General features: G+C 38.4%; 1 protein-coding gene across 4 annotated transcripts in view; it reads left to right on the forward strand.

The window, feature by feature from the left end:
- Positions 1-23,784, forward strand: part of KIF2A (kinesin family member 2A) — a 55,986-nt gene that overhangs the window by 30,201 nt on the left and 2,001 nt on the right. For 2 of the 4 annotated variants that reach the window (XM_064438930.1, XM_064438931.1), the window contains exons 9-20: positions 2,767-2,929; positions 6,222-6,312; positions 6,461-6,524; positions 6,949-7,040; positions 7,282-7,424; positions 8,171-8,375; positions 11,847-11,957; positions 14,291-14,358; positions 16,059-16,172; positions 17,297-17,447; positions 19,071-19,172; positions 22,131-22,266. In XM_064438930.1, the coding sequence (XP_064295000.1) occupies positions 2,767-2,929; positions 6,222-6,312; positions 6,461-6,524; positions 6,949-7,040; positions 7,282-7,424; positions 8,171-8,375; positions 11,847-11,957; positions 14,291-14,358; positions 16,059-16,172; positions 17,297-17,447; positions 19,071-19,172; positions 22,131-22,266 (1,440 nt within the window). The remainder of the gene's footprint in view (positions 1-2,766; positions 2,930-6,221; positions 6,313-6,460; positions 6,525-6,948; positions 7,041-7,281; positions 7,425-8,170; positions 8,376-11,846; positions 11,958-14,290; positions 14,359-16,058; positions 16,173-17,296; positions 17,448-19,070; positions 19,173-22,130; positions 22,267-23,784) is intronic. The other 2 variants (XM_064438933.1, XM_064438934.1) reach the window with 1 other exon arrangement.

Consider the following 23,784-nt stretch of genomic DNA (forward strand, 5'->3'; position numbering starts at 1 on the left):
TGTGTTGGAGACATTGTCGCAGGGCTAGTGGATTACAGAGAAACTGTAGACTTGTATCCCTGGAGCTGCTGCTCAGGACTGGCCAAGATACCCCAGGGCATAGGAAATACCACTAAAAAAACGTATTAGGTACTGGAATGACTCCCTAGTGACTTTTTTTATATATGATTAGTGTTACAACTCTTTTTCTTACTGCCTACTTATCAGACTGGAGTCTGTATTCCAGAAAAAAAAGTTCAGGTTTTCAACTTGAGCTAAATTCCAATCTTCCCATGAAGTTCTTTACTTTCAGTGGGAAGTTAAGAATGCATGGGCTTCTGGATTGCAGCCTGTCTGAATCTGGCACTTAAGCTGACTTCAGTTTTGAAAGGCGTTTCTTCCTCTCTCTATGATATTTTGTTTAGCTAAAGGACTCACAGAGCATTACTCTGACTCTGAGACGACATGGGATGCATTTATTATTTTTGTACTGTCAGAACTACACATTAAGGATTATCTGGAGCATATCCAGAGCCAAATGGGAGAATTGTGTGGGAGAGGGAAAACGTGTTGATACCAGTAGATAGTTAGGTTTTGTTTTATTTTTCTCCTCCACATTGTTGCTGCTTCCCCTGCTTTATTTTTTACTTCATTTTTACTTATACTGTTTTCTTACGCTCTCTATTTTTTGCTTTTATTGACCTGAAAGGAATGCATAATGTCAGCAGTTGGTTAATTGAAACTGTTTTGCATAACCTGTTTAATAAGGACATTCAACATACAAGCCTGGTAGCAGTTGAATTTCTGTTTCAGCACTGGAGGTTAACTTTAATAAAATATGACTTCAAAATCTGATACATTTTGGGGGAAGTGTCACTTTCTACCTGCTCTGAAGGTGGACAAAGTGAAATTGCAGTAAATCAAAGAGAGTTGTCCTGGAGCATGAGTTGGGACTCAGAAGTAGGATTTGATTTTGTAAAAGCTGCATATGTTAGGTATCAGTGGTTTGGAGCTGTTAAAAAAAGCAGTTTGGAGGTGTTTGTAGGAAGAAGGGTGCCTAAGTAAAAATGAGGTTGACACTACAGCTATTTTGCATTTTTAAGACTAAGCTATGGTAAAAAGGTGTTAATGAACCATAGAGATAATCTAGTACCCACATGATACAACCTTCTGAAAACACACACGTCATAAGAAATGGTATTTCTGCTGTATGCCAAGTTTTAAAACTGAAGAGTATAAAAGAATGAAAGACACTAGTGTGTAACCCCCTGAAGAGAAAAATAAAACCAGTTTGTTTTTTCAGTCTCACAACACTGAATTATCACCAAAATCTTTGGGTGTTCTCAGCACCAATCACTCTGTGGGTTGACTTTACAGGAATTAAGTGTTCAGACTGACATTTTAAGATTTTGTTTCAGTTGCATAAATTTATGATTGGTAAACATAGGATGTGTGTCAGAGACACTATTCCAAATTTTCATCAGCAAGGAATACAGGTCATCATAGCAAATACCTGGGAGCAGGTAAATGTCTTATGCCAAGCAATCATTTAAGAAAAACCAAGTTTGGACTGCTTAGCCTAAAAAGCTTGTGCTGCAAAGAATTGACCTTCCTGTAACTCTTTTCACTACTGCTCCTTATTTCTTCTCTGTGCTCACTGCAGAGTAATTGCATTTTATTTTATTGCAGTGCAGCTGAAAAATTGATTATGTAGTGACTTGAAAGCATATTTGTGTTGGTGTGTAGTGTCTTGCAACGGTAACCATTGCACTGTTTGATCAGTATGTTAACTGATGAAAAGATTTCTATCTGATTGTATAAAGCCACATCAAATTTTTGAACTGCACGCCTTAAGGAATTTTACATAGACATGCAAGTAGGACACATTAGTATCCTGACTGTGCACACAAAGGATCTTTATTTTTGTGCATATCATGGATCGCTGGGTTCTCTGTTTTGCTGACTTGTATTTCATACAACAATTAGCAATAAATTGTAGTGCTGTGTAGTAATTATAACCTGGGAACTGACTATTGAAATCGCATCTAGATGGCTTTTGTTCATTCCCAGTGATAGGAAGGATCATTAGCATTTTCAGCTTTTTCTGCTTACAAGGTAATTTTTAGAAAGGATTTACCTTTAGAGAAATTCAGTATTAGAGATGTATGCTTTACGTTCCAGGAGGGATACACAAATGAAAAAGTCTGTGTAGAATGAAAGCAAAATTTTTGAAAGCTGTCAGCACATGACTATAACGTTTAGGATTGAGGAAAAATAGACAAAATTTTAAAATTAAGCAGGTTATCGTAAGGATATTAATTTCTTTGTGTTTTTAAGTTTGACAGTCCAAGCAGTACAGGACTTCAGTGTCCAGTTTCTCCAGGAGAGAAGCTATTTATAAAAACCCAAAGGATATGGCAGTAATCTATAAAATAGCATAGAAGCCCTGAGGCAAAAGAACTCAAATCCACAGGAAGTGTTATTATAGAATGTATGCCAAGCCACAATGATAGTGCTATAATCAATGATCTTAGGTATTCTAATCAACTTTGTAGAACCTCTCCTTAGTTTCTAGCAATTGGTAGGATGGGATGACTAGACTTCCAAACTGAAATCTCTTCCTTTGCAGATGACTGTCTAGGTATGAGAAGCCCAAATCCATTGCAGTCTTGTTACTTGGAGGAGCTGTGTTATCTGAGATGTTATGAGAGTGTAAGCAATGAAAAAAATGTAAAAAATAATGATGTGTTGCTAGTTAAATATATATATATTTCACTTATTTTATAGAAACTTTAATGAAAGACCTTGATGTAATAACAATTCCTAGTAAAGATGTTGTGATGGTACATGAGCCAAAACAAAAGGTGGATTTAACAAGGTACCTAGAAAACCAAACTTTTCGTTTTGATTATGCCTTTGATGACACGGCTCCTAATGAAATGGTTTACAGGTATGTGTATATGCTTCTTTTTGGTGAGTCTTTTTTCTCATGTATCTCCCATACTATGGGCTTGCCTTGGTTGTGGACTTTACTCCTGTTCTCTGTGTTACCAGATATGTGTATTGCTACGTCCATTCTCTTGCCTGTTTACTTTTTTTTTACCTCTTGATCCTGAGTTCTTCACCTGTAATACCCTCCATTGACCTCGGTCCTGCTCTTGGTCCTCCTCCAAGCCCAGCTGGTTGCCAGGCACAGGCATGTATCACTTGCCTGCTCAGCCAGTGAATATTTGAACAACTTTATGAGCTTTCCACTTGCCTCAGGGTTATTGTCTTATTAATTAGTGTGTGTGCAGCACCTGAGGAACCTGAGATATGGTCCTTGGTCTTCAAGAAACTTAGAAGAAAAGGACAGCCCCAGCCCCAAAGAGCTTGCAGTTTGAACGTGAGATATTTAACAGATGGAAGCAGATCAGGAGAGGGTGGGGAAAGAGGCCAAAGAAAGCAAGAGAGGTTGTATTGCTATATTGCTGAGATACCTGAGCTGGCTTGGCTTCTGGAAGCAATCTGGCTGATGTAACACAGACCTGCGTGGAGCTAAGTTATCTGGCTCAAAATGCTGAATCTTTCTGATTTAAAGAACAACATCAACAAAGACACACATTCACTTTCAGCCCCAAGGTATTTGGATCTCTATTTTCTCCTTTTCTGTTTCACTTCCCCTGCTGGCACAGAATAATGCACACAGCGCATTTAAAAGCATATTTAGAAGTAGCTGTTTACCTTGTACAAGTCGTGAAGTGGAGTAGATAGAGTAGCGGGGAAGGTTAGGCACCATGACAAGTTATTATCTTGGTACACAGGCTAAATCCTGTGAAGCTTTTTGCAAGGAATATTGATATTAGAAAGGAATTTGATGACGAGAATTTTCCTTCTCCTTGGAAAGTGCTTCCCATAGCCTTAAGGAGTAGTGACAGAGAAATATCTTAATTCTCGGTTTTAATCCAACAACGAGGAAGTGAAAGTTAGCATTGATTGATGGTGGATGCTAACATCCCGTCAGTGGATAAGACAAAATTCGTAGTAAAAGAATTATTACGAGGCCTTGAAAATGAAAACTTTTGTCTTATGTTTGATATAATTAGGAGGAGAAGGGTGGCGAAAGGAAAATCTGTATAGTCTCTTAATTTATACTAAAAAAAGGCTTCTAAAGAGCAAAGCTGTGCCGTTGGAGATTTCTCTCTCTAATGGTTGTCTACTGGTAGCATCTTTCTTTCCTCAGTACTGAAGAGCTGTGGGAGAGCGGTCTAGCTGGTGATGCATGCCTCTTGCAATAGTTCTCCTGCTTAACAATCAGTTCTTTTAATCTCCCTCCTTCCTCTTATTTGTCTTTGTGAGCAGTGTCTAAATGTGAGGGGTGTTTTTGGCATACAATGTTGTTATATTTTTGTATTCAGTTTCCTCTGGGCAATTTTTATTAGGTATCTAATGTATTAGTAGTGATAAGGGAAGCTATTAAAAGATAGTTGTATTCACACTGAAACAGGAAATCTCCAGTCTGTGTAGCAGCACAGGCTTTTTTCTTCTCCCTCATATGGCACTATGATAATTATTACTTGATGGGCAACCTGCCTCTAGGCCCCCTGTAAGAACAGAAATAAGAGCAAGATTGGTATCATCATCTGCTCTCACCAGAACTTTGGGGTCACAGTGGGGAAAAAATAGTGTGGCAAGTTCCTCCAGTTTTTTCCAGTATGCTAAAATTACTCACTATATTTCTATACTGAAAAACGTTCTTCATTTGAAAGAAAAAAGTGCTACTCTTAAAAATTATTATTAAATAATAATTTTAAAACGCACTAGTGTGTTTTAAAACACGTGTTATAAAACACGCACTAGTTTGAATGCATGGGTGTGCCTTTTGAATTTGAAAGGAGAAGTAGGGTTTACATTTCTGAAAGATCAAGATCGAGATTGCAAATAAAGCTAGTAAAAGTGAAGTTGGACTGTTTGGCATGGTACCATTTGGAGTGGTATAATGGTTTATGAAAAACTTGTCTAGATATGTTTGTGTTTTGCCTTACTTTAAAATAATTAAGTCCCTTTTTATAAATCAGCAAAATAATTTCAAACTCAATTAAACAGAGATAACGGAGTGTGCTTCTTACATGAATAGGTTTTATGAAATTTTGTCTTCTATGTATAAAAAGAACAAACACCAAAACATGGGAATATCCTCTTCAGGACAAAAGAAGTGTAAATTTATAGGAAGCAAAAAAGAAAGATTAAGGCTGATCAGGAATTGTCTGTTATATTTTTGATGAAAATTCAAGATTCAGTTAAACTTAATTTTTGCGTAACCCTTGGTTGATCAGAGGCTTGGTCTTACCCATAGTATTTTTGTAAGCAATCTTGTCTTTGTACCCGAGCAGAATGTAAGAAGGCTGTAACACCTCAGTGTTTCTGTAAACAGTTGTCCCTGTTCTTGTCACTTAAAGGTACTTTACATGTAAACACCTGGCAAAAGTTTAGAAAAAGGGACTTTTGCAGTGAGATTCTTACCTCCATTGGTAACCTTGCATTAGATTACCCTTTGCTTTTGGAGTTTTTCATGAAATAATGGTGATAAGCAGCTGAAGTAGGAGTGATAACCTTTAAGTTTTTCAAGTAAAAATCAGTTCTCTAAAACAGAAAATTACATTGTGGGTCATATTTGTTGACACACCAAATAATACTTCAGGGATGACTTGATTTTTCCATTCTGAAGAGCTTGGGTATATGCTTCCTTGAACCTTTTCTCAGTGTTTGTATGTTCTCAAAATGTTAAGATGTGCAATGTTTCCTAAATTTAATCTTAGAAGCTGATTTGGGGAGAAAAGACCCAAAACCAAAACTAGCAGAATTTTAGTATTGGCAAAACCTCACTCTTTATCTGCTCCACTGTACTATTTCTGTGTCTTCTAATGGTGTCCTCTTTAGGGAGTTCAAGCTCCATGTAGTGAGCTGTGCTGCAGTGCATGATTAAAACAAGGAAATTTTTTTCCTTAGGGTTTAAAGAAGTATAATATTGTTGTAAAATAAATGGGGGAGACCTTGTAGCTTTTATTTGATTGTTTGGGATATTATAGTGCCTTACAGCTGGTAGTCTGTTTAGTTCGGGAACTAATACGGAGATGTCCTTTGGCCTCTCAAAGCACAGGAGCAGCTTTGTCACTTCTGGCCTTAAAATGTATAGCATTCTTGTGGTAGTGGCATCTTAAAGTAATTAAGTTTCTTAAGTTGTGTTGGTTTTTGCATTTAAGGTTTACAGCTCGACCATTAGTGGAGACCATATTTGAAAGGGGAATGGCCACTTGTTTTGCATATGGGCAAACAGGCAGTGGAAAAACCCATGTAAGTAGTTCTTCTACATGTCAGCAATACACTTCTTTTTATGTATTATATACTTGATAAATTCTAATAAGTAACAACTTTGCAAGTTACAGTTCTGTGATCTCAATATTCTTTTGTCTTTTTGTCTTTTTTTTTTTTTTTAATTTAGACTATGGGGGGTGACTTTTCAGGAAAGAACCAAGATTGTTCGAAAGGAATATATGCACTTGCAGGTGAGACTTTATTGGTTGTTTGCTTTTGCAAATGAGTTGAGATCAATAAACTTCCTACTCCCTGTCGTACAAACATAAGGGTCTATGTATTTTACATTACAGTAGAGCTAGGATAAAATCAAAAGTAGGTCCTAGCTGTGTAGTCTTTACATGGTGAAGTAAATGTATATATAGATTACCTAAAAAAAAAAAGGTAATAAATATAATGGACGATTAATTAAGTTTATAATTTGGGGGTCTTCTGCATCTTCAGATGTGATGTGGCAGTTTAAACCGCAGTGTTTTAGATCTGGTTGACTGACCCTACATGTTATACTTGCAGAACATGAGAGGTGCTGTGAAATAGACTGTTACACATTAATGAGTCTTCACTAAATGAAAATATATAATGAGATTTCTTTTTATTCGGGAAATGTATTCACAGCTCGAGATGTCTTTTTAATGCTAAAGAAGCCAAACTATAAGAAGTTAGAACTTCAAGTATATGCAACATTTTTTGAGATCTACAGTGGCAAGGTAAGTACCTGACCTTTCTCGGCGGAAGGAGGAGTTTCTCTTTCACGCACAAGATTCTGAGCTTGTCACATGAAATTTTTCTTTCCTTTGTGTACTGAAAGCTTTCTTTCAAATAATTCTCCTCAATTCCCTTCCAGTCATGTTTTCTGGGGAATGCTTTGCATATTTTGATACAGGATTTGAAGCAAAATTGCCTTTAAAAGCTTCTCTTTAACTGTTCTGTTTTCCTCCCCTCCCTAAGGTTTTTGACTTGTTGAACAGGAAGACAAAATTAAGAGTGTTAGAAGATGGTAAACAGCAAGTCCAGGTGGTGGGATTACAGGAACGGGAAGTCAAATGTGTTGAAGATGTTCTTAAGCTTATTGAAATAGGCAACAGCTGCAGGTATCTCCCCTAGCTTCCACCAGTTTTTCATTGTACATTAAAGAATCAGAACACGATTTTTTGGTGGTCTTTTCATAGTGGTGGCTTTATAATATGCAGTGGGTTTTTTTGATGATGTTGACTGCAAGTAAGGAATCTGCCTGCTTTTTGACTAAAGACAGATATTTAGAGTTTCTCGGTCTCCTAGAGAGAACTAAGAACTGTTTTTTCTACAGGATGTGAAGCGTGTGCATTATATAGCTATTTTACTGACTTAAATTCACATAATTTATAATCTGGAATACTGCCAGATTCTTTACCTCTGAAAGGCCTTGATCTGTAGTGGCAGAGGTTAAGTGTAAATTTTTTTTTTTTAAGAATCCAGTTTAATTGTTTTTAAAATTAGCCTTCTGCATAGACTGCTGCCTGATCAGATAAGAAACACCATCAGCATTTTACATGTAAGCTCTGTGATAATACGGAATCTTTGAAGATCTAATTATCCTTGCCTTTACGCGGGAGGTAAAACGTTACTAATCTTCTATTCCCATTTGAAGAGATGGGAAAAGAGGTATAATTGTACTACGTACATCCAATTATTAGGGTCGTGTCTCTAGTGTCCACAAGAACTTCAGACATGCTGACAACACATGTTAGAAAATACAGAACTCTGCCCTGAAAAAACTAACGGTCTGAGGTTAGTATGTTTATCATGTTTGGTCCTGCGCCTGTTGATACGTCCTTCCTTTCTCTCCTTTTATTTAAAGGACATCTGGCCAGACATCTGCAAATGCACACTCATCTCGAAGCCATGCAGTGTTTCAAATTATTCTCAGAAGGAAAGGGAAGTTGCATGGTAAATTTTCTCTGATTGATTTGGCTGGCAACGAAAGAGGAGCAGATACTTCCAGTGCAGATAGGCAGACACGACTGGAAGGTGCAGAAATTAACAAGAGCCTTTTAGCACTCAAGGTAACTACAGTGTTTCCATTGCCTTTGAGCAGGGGGAAGCCTTCTACATATTATAGCAATAACTATTAAAAGGAATGTTTTTGCAGGCTTTGCTTGTCTACATTGTAACAGGTAAAATAATGTATTGATTTTCCCTTTAAATGCCTGAAGGAATACGTGGTAGTTGCCAAGTAGAAACACTGTAGAAAGGTTGTGCTATCAACTTGCATGTGGTTTAGAAAAGCCCAAACAACTCAACAAAAAATCCCCAGTGGTTGAATGTGAAGACTTCTCTGACATGTATCTAAAATGGGAGGACAGATGACTGACTTTGTTACTCAAAGTCTGAAATACTAACTGGAAATATTCTTACTGATCTCAGCATTTATTTCTCCATTTTTTAAAAATAAAAAATAAAGTTACCTTTATGACATATTGATTTACTGCTGCTAATTAATTAACTAAAGCAATACAACAGCAACATATCCAGAAAGAACTAACAAATAGATTAAAATAACCCTTGAAAGTTGGAATCAACTACTGTTCTTCATAGCAAATTGTCTGATACAGTCACTTTACAGATGTTCATACATTAATCCAGGACACATCAAGTGATGAAATAGTGAAGTACTAGAAAGAGGTAGTATTTGATGATAGGTATGATCCGTATGAATATTTCTTTTGATCAGTATAAATAATATAGATATTATAATATCTATAATGATATATATTGATTTAAATATGGCTATTTAAATATTCATATGCCTTTTTAATTGGTTTTCTAATGCTTGAAAGAGGTTTAGCCTAAACAGGGAAAGTAATTTTTGTGTCTCAACTGCAGAAACGGTAGTTTTGACTGTCTCAGAACTTAGCTCTGTTGTTGGTTAGTTTTGCCTAGGTTTACTACTCTCGGCACCAGCACTGCAACTTTACATAAAGAATCTCAACCCCAGAATCACTCTGCCTACTTTTTTGATTCCCATATAAACTAGGGAGAAGACTTGTATCTGACTCTAAGCAGATCTCACAAAACACTACAAAATGGTAATGTGCGATGTCATTACAAAATTGTATGGCATGTTGAAAAATTAGAAGCAGCAGTTCCAACAGTGTGGCCTGTTTTGATTTAGCATCAATGTAAATAATGCAAGCAACATTGTCTTGATGGTATCACTTGTTTCCAAATGTAATTGTGTAATTGAATAAAGCTGGTTTGGTTTTGGGTTGTGTTTTTTTCAGTTTACTTGTTGATTTTGTACTGACAAGTGCCTGCAGTGCAGTACCCATACAACACTCATTGTTCATTTTCATACAACTTGTGTTTTTAATGATGGTGAAAGGTTCTGTTGCTGCTGTACTAGTGGCAAACATAAATTACATGAGGAAGGGGAAATAAAAATAAATGGAGGTCTTGCAGAGGTCTACACAGTGGTACAGGAAGACATAAGCTTCTCAATGATATGTTAGTTTTCCATTTTTCATCTCTCTCCCTAAACATTATGCAGTTTTTTCCATTTTCATTCAAGACCCTTGAAGTTATTGTCAAGTTTGAATCAAACTAATATGTTCTGGGGAGTAGTCTTTGGTGCTAATCCAAGATTTGTTCTTTGCACCTGCATATCAGTCCTGTTTAACCTGTATTGATTTTTGGTGCAGGAAGTTACTTCTGTAATGTCTCTCCATGGAAGTAGTGTGGTCATTTTGTTACCTGGTTTTCTGAACTGTGATGAAAAGCAAAAGTAGTTAAAAACTGCATTAACTTAGAAGCTGACAGTGTCCTCCTATAATCCTTTTACTAATAAGGAGATAATCCAATTCTAATTTTTCAGGAGTAAGCAAACTAAAAATCATTATAGTAAATTAAAATATCTTAATTGAACTTACCGGTTGCCATATCAGTAATTCAACGGAGACATTTGTTACTGTTTGTAGTTTGTTATGTCACTTGTTGAAAATCTGTTTTTCCTCTTCTTGTCCCATTTGCTTTTCTCCTTGTGTAATTGTAGTATGAATGTACAAATGCAAAAAATTGAAGGGCTGCGCTGCCTTACTCACCTACAAGTATTGAGTGTTTTTTAGCATTTACATGAAAATGAAATTCACATTCAACAAGCTTCAGTCTTTCTGTTTATCTGAGCTGTGTCCATTCTGTAAAATTCAGCTGGTGAGTTTTTCAATGATCACTTTAGTCAAAGCCAGCTTGCTCTTGTATTTATTCTGTTCTGTATCTTGGTAGCTTTATTCTTAGCCTGTTTTTAGTTCTGTTTTATGCTGTTTCACAGTTGCCATCCTTTCTTGGGTTATCATCCCACAGTTTCTGGCCTGGCTTTTGGAAGAAGCTGTTTCTAGGGAATCCCAAAAGGCTGCAAGGATAGACTGCAGGTGGAGGATTAGCTGAACTGCTGTAGAACTCTCATGTAACACAAAAGCTATTCCATCTGTTGGTGCTGCTAAAAGCAAAGCTCTAATTTGAATAGCTTTTAAAGTAGGGTTGTGTGAAGAAATTCTGTGTGTAGGTATGTTCAAATGGTACCAAGGAAGTCATGCACCTGAAGAGATGCCTCTACACAAAGTTTTAAGGCAAAGGCAGAAACTGGAATTAATGATCAAAATATGACGATGACGACAATACCACCACCACAGAAATTTAAATTTAAACTTTCTTTGCTTAGGAATTAATTTATTAGCTGATGCTAGAGCTCAGAGTGGGCAGAAGTGTTTAGGTTAGTTCAATCTCGGTTGGCACTGTTGTACTTAGTCGCTGCTGTAACTTCTGTAGTAATTTAGTAATATTTACATCTGTGCAGTATTTCTCACTGGAGCTCTCCAACCAATTGCAAATATTGTTTTAGCCCCATACCCTTGTAAGTGAAAGAGGAGGCCTTATCCGTGTTTTTTCACACAAAGAATATTTTAAAACAGGGAATGACTTACATTTTCAAGCGTCCTCCAATACTGAGTACATCAATATAGAGCTATGCTTACTAGGTTTGCGTTCTGTGGAAGCTTTCAGAAAGTCTGTTTTCTTCTCAGCTGCAAAGAAGGTCAGTGGTAGAGCCAGAATCAAAGGTACTGCTCTTAATTGATAAGAGTTAACACATGTCCTTGTCCATGCCGCTTCTGCTGGCAGAAGTGGTAGATCATTCAGATTTTTGCAGCTGAAATAATTGTTAGCCCAGATGTTTATCATCAACACTGATTTGCTGTTTTGTTTTGTTGTTGTTGTTGTTGGATACAATTGTTGTAAACATTTTGGATGAGATTCAGCAAGCTTTTAGGCTCCTGAGTCCTTTTTAAGTTCCTCCCTCTCTACTGAACTTAATGAGAGGTAAAAGCCTAACTCTTCTTGAATTCAATCTTTAATGATAAATTGTAATGATATTTTAGGGGACAGCAACATAACTAAGGCATGTATTTTCTGATTTTGATGTTTATGTTATATTTATTCAACCTATGGTCCAGAAAAGTACATAAACCTATGTGTTCTTTCAGGAGTGCATTAGAGCCTTAGGCCGAAACAAACCTCATACACCCTTCAGAGCAAGTAAACTTACTCAGGTGCTACGAGATTCATTCATAGGAGAAAACTCCCGTACCTGTATGGTAAGTTCGTTTAGTTAACTGTTCTAAAAATTATAAAGAGAAAAGACACTGGTAATTTAGGCTTTTATGCTTAAAATTGGTCACTTGCTACTTGCAATATATTGGACTTAAGTTTATCTGCTAACTGACACTGTAGGTGGAGTGAGACCTTCAGCAGAGACATTTCCGATAACTTCCTCTGTTCTCAATTTTTAATGACCTTTCTTATTGCTTGTTCAAGTTTTCTAGCTAGGCATCTAGCTAGAAACATTTCCAGTTTGACAAGTTTGTTTGGTTTTAATAAGGTCTTAATTATATGAGACTATTGTTTGTTGACTCAGAATTTTGGAGAAAGTGGTGTAGATGGGAAGTACAGGGGTGAGTTGCGATCTTTAGATGACAAAGACAAACTTAAAAGTTGGTATCAAAGGCATCAGAATATGCTCTAGGCTGTTGATGGGGGAAGTAGTTGGGATAGATGGGATGAATAGTTGTGTATTGTATAAATGTGCATGTGCATCAGTCTGAGAAACAGAACTCTTCTGTCAGATGGTGTAAAGGAGGGATAAAAGCACTGATGTCCAGTTGTTTTATTTGTGCATCCTCAGCACAAACTCTCTGCAGTGGACACCGATTGCTAGGCTTGTTTGTGTTGGTTACTTTGGCAGACTCCTTGGAATTAATTAGTCTAGAGGCTAGAGAAGCCTTCAGACCACAAGATGAAAACTGTGGTGTTAGGACAGCCTCATCTTCCCCTTAGCTGTGAGGTCTGGTTCTAATCTGAAAATGGTGGTAAAATAGTAGTTTGTATTAATCTGTTTTTCTCCTTCCGTTTTGTGATGCAATGACAGGGTTGTTTTCTTTGCACTGAGACGTATAACTTCATGAATCCCATGCAGGATCAGAAAGCTAAATTGTGCATCTCTAGCTAGTGTATTCTTCTCCTTTGTCTCCCTCTTCCTCGTCTCCCTCTTCCTCGTCTCCCTCTTCCTCGTCTCCCTCTTCCTCGTCTCCCTCTTCCTCGTCTCCCTCTTCCTCGTCTCCCTCTTCCTCGTCTCCCTCTTCCTCGTCTCCCTCTTCCTCGTCTCCCTCTTCCTCGTCTCCCTCTTCCTCGTCTCCCTCTTCCTCGTCTCCCTCTTCCTCGTCTCCCTCTTCCTCGTCTTCATACATTATTATTATTTATTATTATAATAAAACCATTCTTATCCCAATCCACGAGTTTTCTTACTTTTGCCCGCCCACTTGTCTCCCTCATCCCCCTGCAGTGGGGGGTGAGTGAGCAGCTGTGTGGTGTTTAGCTGCCAGCTGGGTTAAATGACAAGACAGTATTAGAGGTTTAAACTTAAGTCTGTATGGTAGCAGGCTTTTTAGACTACCTATCCCCCTCCCACCATGTATTTTTCCTTTCTCCCTGGTAGGAGAAGTTCCTCTCAGGATGACTACTTGTGCTTTTGTACAGTAATGCCAGCAGCAGGATGAAAGAGAAGACCAAGATTATCTAATTTTCATCAGTTTCAGTCTCCTGATGTTGTGCCACCACAAAAGGTGTTAGTGTGTAGGATCATATTGGTGTTTGTTCTGGGTAGTGCCTTTATGGCTCTCCTGAAAGGAGAACAGATGGACAAATTGAACTACTAAGAGAAGCTAGGATAAATAATGATGCTACTGTTGCCTGATCACATTTATTATTTTTGCTGACTGCTGAAAAGAAGGTGAGATCATCAGGGCATTTGATTTAACTGGAAAAGGAAAGACTTATAGATTCCAGATACGTCTGATAATAAGTTAGCTATCGAGTATTATTTACAGATAACTTCTAACCGAGAAGAAAAAATCTTTACTTACTAAAATGGTTAAACACATGCATATCTTTAATATTATTAAGTACAGTTTTGGACTGTGGCCAAACTAGATCTCTCAAATCGGTGCGCAGTTTGCTTGAATAGAGAGCAGCCTACAAAGATAAATAAAAAAGGAATCTAGTAATTGTTTGCAGGATACATTGGACTTTCTACTGAATTGCGTGTTTCCCTTTTTGAGGAGTCTTTATTTTTTCAGTTAGAGTTTTGAATTTACATGTTGTGTTACCAAGACAGTGAGATGCAGGAAATTGATTTAAATTTCTGTGAGTTCGTATTGTTCCAGGTATGGTTAAAAAAAAAATCAAATAGAAGCTGTGACCTAACATCTGTGTCCTTGCAATGTCATTGTATAAGGACAGCTGTACACATCAGACAGTTTTTGTAGAAGACCTCAAATGGAACTGGAGATTAAAAAAAAAAAGGTTAATTTGAATTCCTCTACACTTCCATGTGTACGAAGCAAATTATTAACACATGGCTTCTTTTCTCCAGATCGCTACAATTTCTCCAGGGATGGCATCCTGTGAAAACACCCTGAATACGTTGAGATATGCAAATAGGTATGGAAAATTTTATTGCTTATAGCTATACCAGCTGTTGACCACTGACGTCTGGAATACTGTTGTGCCATGATGTAGAAGTATTTTAGGTACTTGAATAATTGTGTCATACTTGCATTTCTTAGTAAGATTAAAACCAAATTACTGATCCAGGTTCAGATTTAATTTAAATTGTCACTGTTTACAACTGTAACAATAGAACCAATAGCAACTTCATTTAATCCATTATCCAGACGTGGATAATGTGGATTGTAGGAAATGTGGGAGGTGCCCTATTGTTGTGCCCCTACTCTGGAGGCACCATGTCTTGAATTAGGAGTAGTCGGTATTCATAATGATTTCACAGGGTGTTAGCTGAAATACCTTTCTGCATTGTGCAGGGTTTTTCATCCCCTTGGTGGAATTGCACACAGTTGCCAGTCTCTTTCATACAATTTTATGAGATTTTATACTTTCCAACTTCAGGCAAATATCTGAGACCCCTAAGTAAGGAGTCAGTTAATCCAACAGTGCCTTCATGATCAGTGTAAAGAACGTAACACCTGCAGAGGCTGATGCAGCACCTCTGAGACCTGTAGTGCTCTCTGAAAGTGTTCATCTTTCTTCAGTGAGCATGAAAGGGGCCTTCCCCTGCTGCAGTTCTTCATTTAACATCTGTGGAGTTGGAGTGATCAGGTCCTGCATGTCCCTGGAGTCAGACCTGTGACCCAGAGACACCTCTCCATCCTTTGCGCAAAGAACAAAGGAGGCAAATGGGCCGTCAGAAACCCTTGTTTGGCCAGAAGAGGCTACTGTCTAGTGGCCTGCTTGCCCCAGTGAAAGAGCAGAACGACGTCTGCTCCTGCTTGGCTGGGCACCCTGGCCAGTAGTTAACTGGGCACAAAGGAAGAAAGGCTTACCTCCCACTCCCCTTGATATCTGAATGTCTCTGTGATTGGATCAAGGGAGCTGGTAGCATATCTGCCTGCCTTGGACCAGTCTGTGTGATCTGCTTCCGGTTGAGAAGGAGGCTTCTAGTCCCCTGCTTACAGGAACATGACGAAGGACCTTGCACATTTATCAAGGCTCGTTGGATCTTTCACCCCTTACAGAACTCATGTTGCTGAAGTGACGCTGGAAAAAGACACTGCAAATCTGAACACCTATTTCTAGTATACTAAACAGTTGCGCTGGGATGGTTTCTTCCCCATGGTGTTCAGTTTGCATGTTGTTATGGAGTAAATGCCTGTCACTGTACAATTGCTTCATGTGACTTGTGTAGTATTTGAGTTTTTTCTAGCAATATATCCTGTTCATAGTACAAACAGTTTTTAGGTGCTGGACACCAGTATGCGTGCAGTATAAGACGGGAGGCAGAAGAGAATTTCAAGTTTTGTAGCTGTAATGGTTTGATATCTTGAAAGGAGCCATTTAGTAGAATATTGAACGAAGAGTAAATGTTATTAACTGCACAAACTGAAATTTGAAATGACTTTTCTGAAAACACTGCTGTTATAGTCTGCTGCAAATTAGCAGCACTTCTTTTGTTCATGCTCTGTAACTCTGGAAAAGGTTTAAATAAGTTGACACGCTTGTGTTTTAATAGAAAAATAATTTAATAGTTGAACTGTTAAAGAAGTATGCTAAGCAAAGAGTTGTCATTTTAACTGTGTTTATGAGAACATTTTCTTTTAATTTGCTGCTGTATTTTGCTGCTGCAGAGTAAAGGAATTTGGAATTAGTCCTTCGGACATTCCCTTCTCACAGGGTAGTGGCAGTCGCTCTGATCTCTCTCCTTCCTATGAGTATGACGACTTTTCTCCTTCAGTCACCAGGTCTACTTCATTCTATACATGGAATCTTTATTTTTAAGTTTTCTTTTCGGCTATGTAATTTTGCAGACCAACCTTTCATTAGTCCCCTTGCCTTGAGTCACACATACTTTGTTTTTATTTTGTTTGGCAGGTGATGGTTCTGCATGATCTGCAATCATCTTCCCAGTATTTTGTTCACCCTCCTTAAACATCCACACTCTGTATCCAGGCTTGGTAGTTTCCTTCATATGTTTTTTAGAAAATGGTGATGTCACCTTTGTACTTTTAGTGGAACAAATCTGGCAAGTCTCTGTTTAGCGTAATTGGAATGTCTCTAATTAAAAAAGAAAACAATTTCCATATGTATACATTTTTAAACCTTTTCATCACTCTGAAGATGAATGAAAAACAGTTTCCGCTGTAGTAAAAAACTGCTACTTGAAAGAGCATGTTTTTCCCTTTAAAAAAAATGAAGTTTATGTTCTCAAACATGCTATATTTTCAGACTTTGATGTGCCTCTTTCATAAACTTGCTTTTAAATGGGCTTTTGTTTGACAATCATTATCAATTTTTTAAAGTGTTTTCATGCTGCAAGAGCCTAACATTTTAATAAGATATTTTCACCTTTGAGTATTTTAATTAAGGGATCTATTCATTCTCTGAGATACTTGGTTGCAAATTATTATTTTCTTCGTGGATTTGCTTTTAACAGGTATCTGGGTACTGGTTGACTGACTTCTTTAAAGCACAATTATGTGCAGAGAAAAAAAGAAAGATGGTCAGGTCAGGTTTAGGGTGCTGAATGAACTGTTCTTTCAAATACTGTTCATTGGTAAGGAATTAGGGTTTGGAGATTTTTGCCGTCTTAACTGTCAGTGAGCAGCGTGATTTCGATCAGAAAATGCCTTTTGCTAGAAGATGGCTCGTAATCCACCTGCAAGTAGTTGAAATTCAACAGTCCGTGCTTTGTAGGAGTTGGACTGACATCTTTTTGTCACTGAAAGTACATCAAATTTGTGAAGCTGACATCATCATCCTTCTTAAATGAATTAATTTCACATAAACCCATAGAGCTTTATTTTTGGTTGTGACACTTTTGTGCAGAAAGTTACTAATTTAAAAATGAAACATCTTCTGCTCATAGGGTGAAGGAGCTGACAGTTGATCCTAGTGCCGCAGGAGATATCCGTCCCATTATACACCATGCTCCCAATCAGATCGATGACTTGGAGACACAGTGGGGTGTGGGGAGCTCTCCTCAGAGAGATGATCTCAAACTGCTTTGTGAACAAAACGTGAGTGGTTTACAGCATTACATGGAGAGAGATGATGATAAGTACCGTGGCAGAACAAATCCAGAGTAACATGTATTTACAGCCTGTTAGCAAGATCATTAAGTAAATACAGCATGCCTTTTCACCTTTTCACGTTATGGTATTATGTTTGCTCCCATACAAAAAAAAGAGCCCAAACCAAAAACATTTCTTGAAGAGTGAGAGGAGGATGTTTTACTTTGCTTCACCTTCCTTGCTGATGAGGGCTTTTAATGTCTAGGCAGGGTCTGCTCTAGCTTTGGCATTCTTTAGTGTGCATTTTTTCCAGTATAGCTTCATGGGTTTATAGGCAGTTAGAAGTATCCTGGGACACTCATGTGTTTTATTTAACACTCTGGTGGTTTTGAGCATTCTTTTCCCTGCATGCCACACCCATTTCAAGTGAGTTTGCCTTTCTCTGTGTTTAGAAGTCTGGCTACCCATCATTCCTTTTCCCAACATCCTGATTTTCATGGGGTGAAACCCCAGTGCACTCTATGGGAGAGAGCCGCGTCCTGTTCCCAGCATGTCTCCCAGGGCTGCAGGAGTGGGGCGCTGAGAGCCATCTTCTAAAGCGCATTTTCCCCTCATTGCTGAGGGGAATTCCTGTTCCTTAAATTTTGAACAGGGATTACACTCTGTGAAAATGCTGATGAAACATTGGAAAGAAAAATCCATACTATCTTAACATTTTTTGCAAGACTCTCTGCCTTCTCAGACACCTCTTCAAGGTGTCTGCTGTATTTCTCATTTTAGTAACTGGCTCTTCTTCCAGGGCTCTATTTTATAAGAACATGCTGGTGATTCCTGGAGCTTCCCACTGGATGGTCCTTCCAGCCAGATATCCTTTCATATCATACTTTTTCATTGTTCATGTGGAATTAAATTAAGCTTTACAATACGTTATAAGAAAGATTTCAAAGGCATCAGATAGGGAGCTATACTGTCTTGCTAAAACATTAATTAAAGCCTACCTAGCGCTCTCCCCTTTGATTTTTAACTCTTCATTTCTAAAGAACCCTGTTGGCCCCAGTTTCTAAATCCATGTTGTTTATGCTTCTAATTTATTCCTAACTATGTACATTTTAGATTTCTCACTGTACATTTATTCCACTTTTTTTCCAAAGGATTAATTTAATTTTGATTTTGTTAAATGTATTGAATGTAATTGCTGTTCTCTTTTTTGTTTGTTTTTTAAAATCACTGTCTATTGTGATATACACAACAAGAAGCCCTGACAGAAAACCAGAGTTTTCTCTAGGCATTAAAACCTACCAGAAATAATCATTCTTCCCTTGTGACTTCCTCTTCCCACTATTTTAACTTGTTTTTTTAATGTGGAGTATGTTGTTTCCTGATACTAGGATTAGTGGCTGGAGCTTTTTAGTGAATATGAATTCAATTTAACTCTCTGACCATTTTGAATCTATGGCCTTCTCCACTCATTTCTGGAGATTTTCTTGTTAGAAGTATTAAACTCTATTTTTGACAGGTTCTGCCTTCTGCATATCTCTTTTCATATTCTGTGATGAGAAGGATCACATTCAATATATTTCCTGTAGCCACAGCTCTTTCCAGACTAACAAGTTTAACTATTATTTTTAGGAAGAGGAAGTTTCTCCGCAGTTGTTTACTTTCCATGAAGCTGTGTCACAAATGGTAGAAATGGAAGAGCAAGTAGTAGAAGACCACAGGGCTGTCTTCCAGGTAAAAGATGGAGCTCTGCTTTGTTTTATCCTAATCCAGGAATTAAGTTTTTCCCAATATCATGGTTTAACCCCAGCTGGCAGCTAAGCACCACCCAGCCACTTGCTCACTCCCCGCCCCATCCCCAGTGGGATGGTGGAGCGAATCAGAAGGGTAGAAGTGAGAAAACTAGTGGGCTGGGAGAAAGACGGTTTCATAAGTAAGGCAAAAGCCACATGCAGAAGCAAAGCAAAAGGAGGAATTCTTTCACTACTTCCCACGGGCGGGCAGATGCTCAGCCATCTCCAGGAAGGCAGGGCTCCATCATGCCTAATGGTTAGTTGGGAAGACAAAGGCCATCACTCTGAATATCCCCCCTTTCTTCTTCCCCCAGCTTTATATGCTGAGTATGATGCCATATGGTGTGGGATATCCCTTTGGTTAGTTTGGGTCAGCTGTCCTGGCTGTGTCCCCTCCCAGCTTCTTGTGCACCTGGCAGAGCATGGGGAGCCAAAACGTCTTTGATTTAGTATATGCACTACTTACCAACAACTAAGACATCAGTGCGTTATCAAGATTATTCTCATCCTAAATCCAAAACAGCACCATACAAGGTACTGTGAAGAAAATTAATTCTATCTCAGCCAAAACCAGGACACCTATTGAGAGTACAAACTCTTGAAGATGTAGGATAGCACCTGGTCATTCCGCTGCTCTCAGAGATTTCTAAATTGTTTTATTATGCTAAGCCCATAGTAGCAAATTAATAGGGACAGATCCCCTAGGCACTACCCTTTGTCCCCATGACGAAAGAGAAGCATATTTCTGTATCATCCCATAAATTTAGCAAAATTTTCCTTTTCTTCTCAACAAACATTCCTAAATAAGCTGTGTTCATTGTAAGAAAAGTTGCTGTTTACTTTTTACTGTTTTTACTATTCACTATATTTTCTGTTTTAGTCCTTTTCTATCATTAGTGATGGTGGGTTTTTTGTAGTTGCAGGGACCTTATTCAGACTTGTCTCGAAATTTTCAATTTCACTGTCTAATCTATGCCAATATTCCTATGTCAGAGCTGGCAATTAATAGTCATGTCTCTATCAGCACCATTTCTGTTTGGTCATCTCTCTCTAAGATACTGCAGTACTCCCTCCAAGCAGCTCACCTGAGCATCCTTTTCTGACATCTGCCGCTGAGATACTGAGATCCAGAAGAGACACATATGTTTCTAACTGCCTGTTTGCTTCCTTTTAACAGACACACAAAGGTTTTCACTTGCTGTTATTCAGGGTCTTTGGAAGTAATACTGCCCATGCAGCATGATGCTGGTCAGCGCCACAGAGCCTTTCACATTCACAAAATGAATTGCAGTAATAAGTGCAAGTTACTAGTTTTCAGAAGAGAATGTGAGTTGCTTCTGTTCATAACCTTAGAGTCTCCAGGCAGGCTGTCCATTTGCCCCAGCAGCTGCAAGAGAACAGCAGAGCATTAAACCTGTAGGGAATACACACATCTCAATTTAGGTATCTAACTTAGTGGAACATTGATGTGTGTTCATAAGACAGTAGGATGCTAAATAACACATTTTACAACAGATGTAGAGATTTAGTTATTATGAAACATGAGCTCTGAAGTAAAACATGCAGAAGTGTGAAAGTCATATGCCATATGCCGTAGCTGTGTCCTAGTGCTTCTGACTTGTGGAGAGACAAGCTGCATTAGTTTAAGATGTCTGCCTCTGTGTGTCCATCTGGCCTGCTGCTGGGGATTACTGCTCCTCCCAGCAGACACTGGAAGGAAATGTGTCCGAGCCTAAGCTCCCTCAGCTCCCTCCCTTTGCAGCATGGCTTGTTTATGCCATGGGTGGAGGCTGGTTGCACCAATACAAGATCTACCAGCTGTACTAGGCAGAAGTTGCCTTTTGTCAGCTTTCTGCTGGAAGCTGCTGATACAAAACATCCTTTCCTAACAAAAATGTCTAAAATGGATCAACGGAATGAACCATGCTCTAGAGGTGCTGGTCTTCCTTTGCATCTTTGATGTATCAGTTTGCATTAGATGAGATGAAGCCTATGTGAGCCCCATCTGTCCTGAAAGCCAAAAAGACATATATGGAGTTTGGACTATGCTTGCAGTATCACTTGGGCTACTGAGCACAGAGAGAAAGATTTAATTTTAGTACTTCAGGCCCAGCATACCTAGAACAGTCAGCTGCTTTATTTTTCTAAATCAAAGCATTTCTACTGGGATCAGTTCTCCTGATCACAGCTTTGTATGGTTCTGTGAGCTTTAAGCTCCTGGTTGCATTCTTCTTTGCTGCAAGACATTTTTTCCTCTTTTTTTAGAAGTATTCTGAGTGCAAAGATGCCTAAGAGGTGCTTTACTCAGCCTTTACTGTACTATTCTCTATTTGGAGAGATAGCTCATGCAATAGTGAGCTTAAAATAGCTCTTCTTTGATCCAGCTTCTCTCAAAACTGGTTTTGATTATGGACAGAATTATCTTGGCTCCTTGACTGTAGTAATGATTATAGCCAGTGGCAACCAGCCCATACTTAAAATTCAAGTCTGTCTTCAAAGTTTGATAGCTGCCTAAGGTGACAAAACCATGATGGAAAGTTCTGTTCTCAAGAGTTTCTTAGCTTTATAACCACCTAATGTTCTGAATTTGAAGAGAACCAGGGTAGCTGGGGTTTACCTGTTGCTGGTATAACGACTGGAATTAAAGAAACAATGTAGAAAACACAATTTTGCTGAATTAGGAATAAGGTTTCATTTTAGGATTGAAATCTGTTACACTGAAGGGACTGGACAATAAAAGTGTGGTGATCTTGAGAAAAGGCCTACTTCAGCTCTTCGTCTTGAAACTTTGCTAAACTGGACAATAAAAGTGTGGTGATCTTGAGAAAAGGCCTACTTCAGCTCTTCGTCTTGAAGCTTTGCTAATGTATTTACTTTGGGTTTTTTAACTTTTATCTAGGAATCTATTAGATGGCTGGAAGATGAAAAAGCTCTTCTTGAGATGACAGAAGAAGTAGACTACGATGTGGATTCTTACGCTACCCAACTGGAAGCAATTCTAGAGCAAAAAATTGATATTCTGACTGAACTCAGAGGTAGATTGCTTTTAATCACTTTTGTGTGTGTTATTAGCATGTTTTTTTTATATGCCATGGAGACATGCAGTAATAAAGAGGAGAAAAAAACCCGTGCTGTTTATGTTCTAGGATCTTTATTCCCCCTTATGCTGCCCTGCATTCTCCTGTGGAAGGAACGTTTGTTCTGCTGCCTAAGAACAAGTTCACATCTGTGCTCAGTTCATCCTAGTTTAAAGGAAAAACCTCTGCTTTACTTCCAGGAAGTAGAAACTTGATCCTGCAACTTTCCTTTTCTTTTCCTTTGTTCTGAAGTAATAAAGGAAGGAAAAAGAAAATCCAGACAAAGTGTACAAAAAAAGAAGGTAATGCAGTGAGGAGAAACTGGTAGGAGCTCCCAGTTCCTGCTCTGTGGCATTCGGTAGCGTAGCGGAGAGCCTGCTGTCATTTTTAAGACCGTGCTTAAGAGTGGCAGCAAGCTCTGAGTAGCTTGGTTGTTAGCTTGCCTTTTTTGTTCATCAGCCTTTCTGTCTGAATTTTGTCAGCCTCTCTTTGTTGAAAAACAAAGTGCAGATAATCATTACTGCCCACCCGCTTGTCTTCTAAAATCAGCTTGTCAGCTCAGTACCTCACAAGAGATTAATTTTTCATCTTAGTTTCTGTAACTATTTGGACTACAGCAGGCGTGCTATACTGGTAAAAATTCATGGGAGGGGTTGGGGTTTGATCTGTGTTAGAAAACTCTTTGTAAGGTAAAACCATACTTCTTACTTAGTCTGGGTATCTGCAGTAAGTTAGAAGACTACATCAAGCAAATCAGATGTGGCCTGCTTGCCTTGTAAGCATGTGTTGGCACCAGTATACTTTAGCAAAGAATTGGAGGTGCATGCCTTTGCTTTTTGTGGATGATGGCTTCCTCTTCAGAAGAAGACAAGTGGAGACACCAGCAGTGAAAAAACGCTGTTTAGGTGACTCCCTGTTCTTAGAAAACTTCTAGTTAGATACTGCTTTTGAAACAAGGTACTGGAGGTAAAGGCTGCCTAAGAGATCCTTGCGTGTTTAGAGGCAGCCTGGTTCGTGTATATATCGCTTTGCAGGAGGGAAGAACTGCTAAGCCAAAAATTCTTTCTCCCAGCATCTTCTGTGTTCTGCCCATGGCAAATGAAGGTCATGGAATATTTCAGCTTTTATTCCCGTCACTCTGGATAAATGATGCCTTTATCTGTTTACGGTGAATAACTTCCAAAAATTAATCACAAATGCTTTTCACAGTCTTAGAAGAACAGGGGGAGTAAAATGTACTCTGCTGGGTTTTAGAACATACCAAAGTGACTAACTGGACACTAAATATGATTTTTGTACACCTCTAAGGATGGTTTGGAAGCTGCTGGGAATAAAGAGGATGTGTGTGGTGTGTATCTCCCTATGCTCTGTAAGTTAGAAGCAGAATTTAAGTGTGAACAGGTTACGTGGTAGGAATGCAGTTGTGCAGATTCCAAATGTATCCTGCCTTGAGGCAAGGGTAGCATCTAAGAAGGG

Source organism: Phalacrocorax carbo, chromosome Z, assembly GCF_963921805.1.
Source record: "Phalacrocorax carbo chromosome Z, bPhaCar2.1, whole genome shotgun sequence".
Classification (NCBI taxonomy): domain Eukaryota; kingdom Metazoa; phylum Chordata; class Aves; order Suliformes; family Phalacrocoracidae; genus Phalacrocorax; species Phalacrocorax carbo.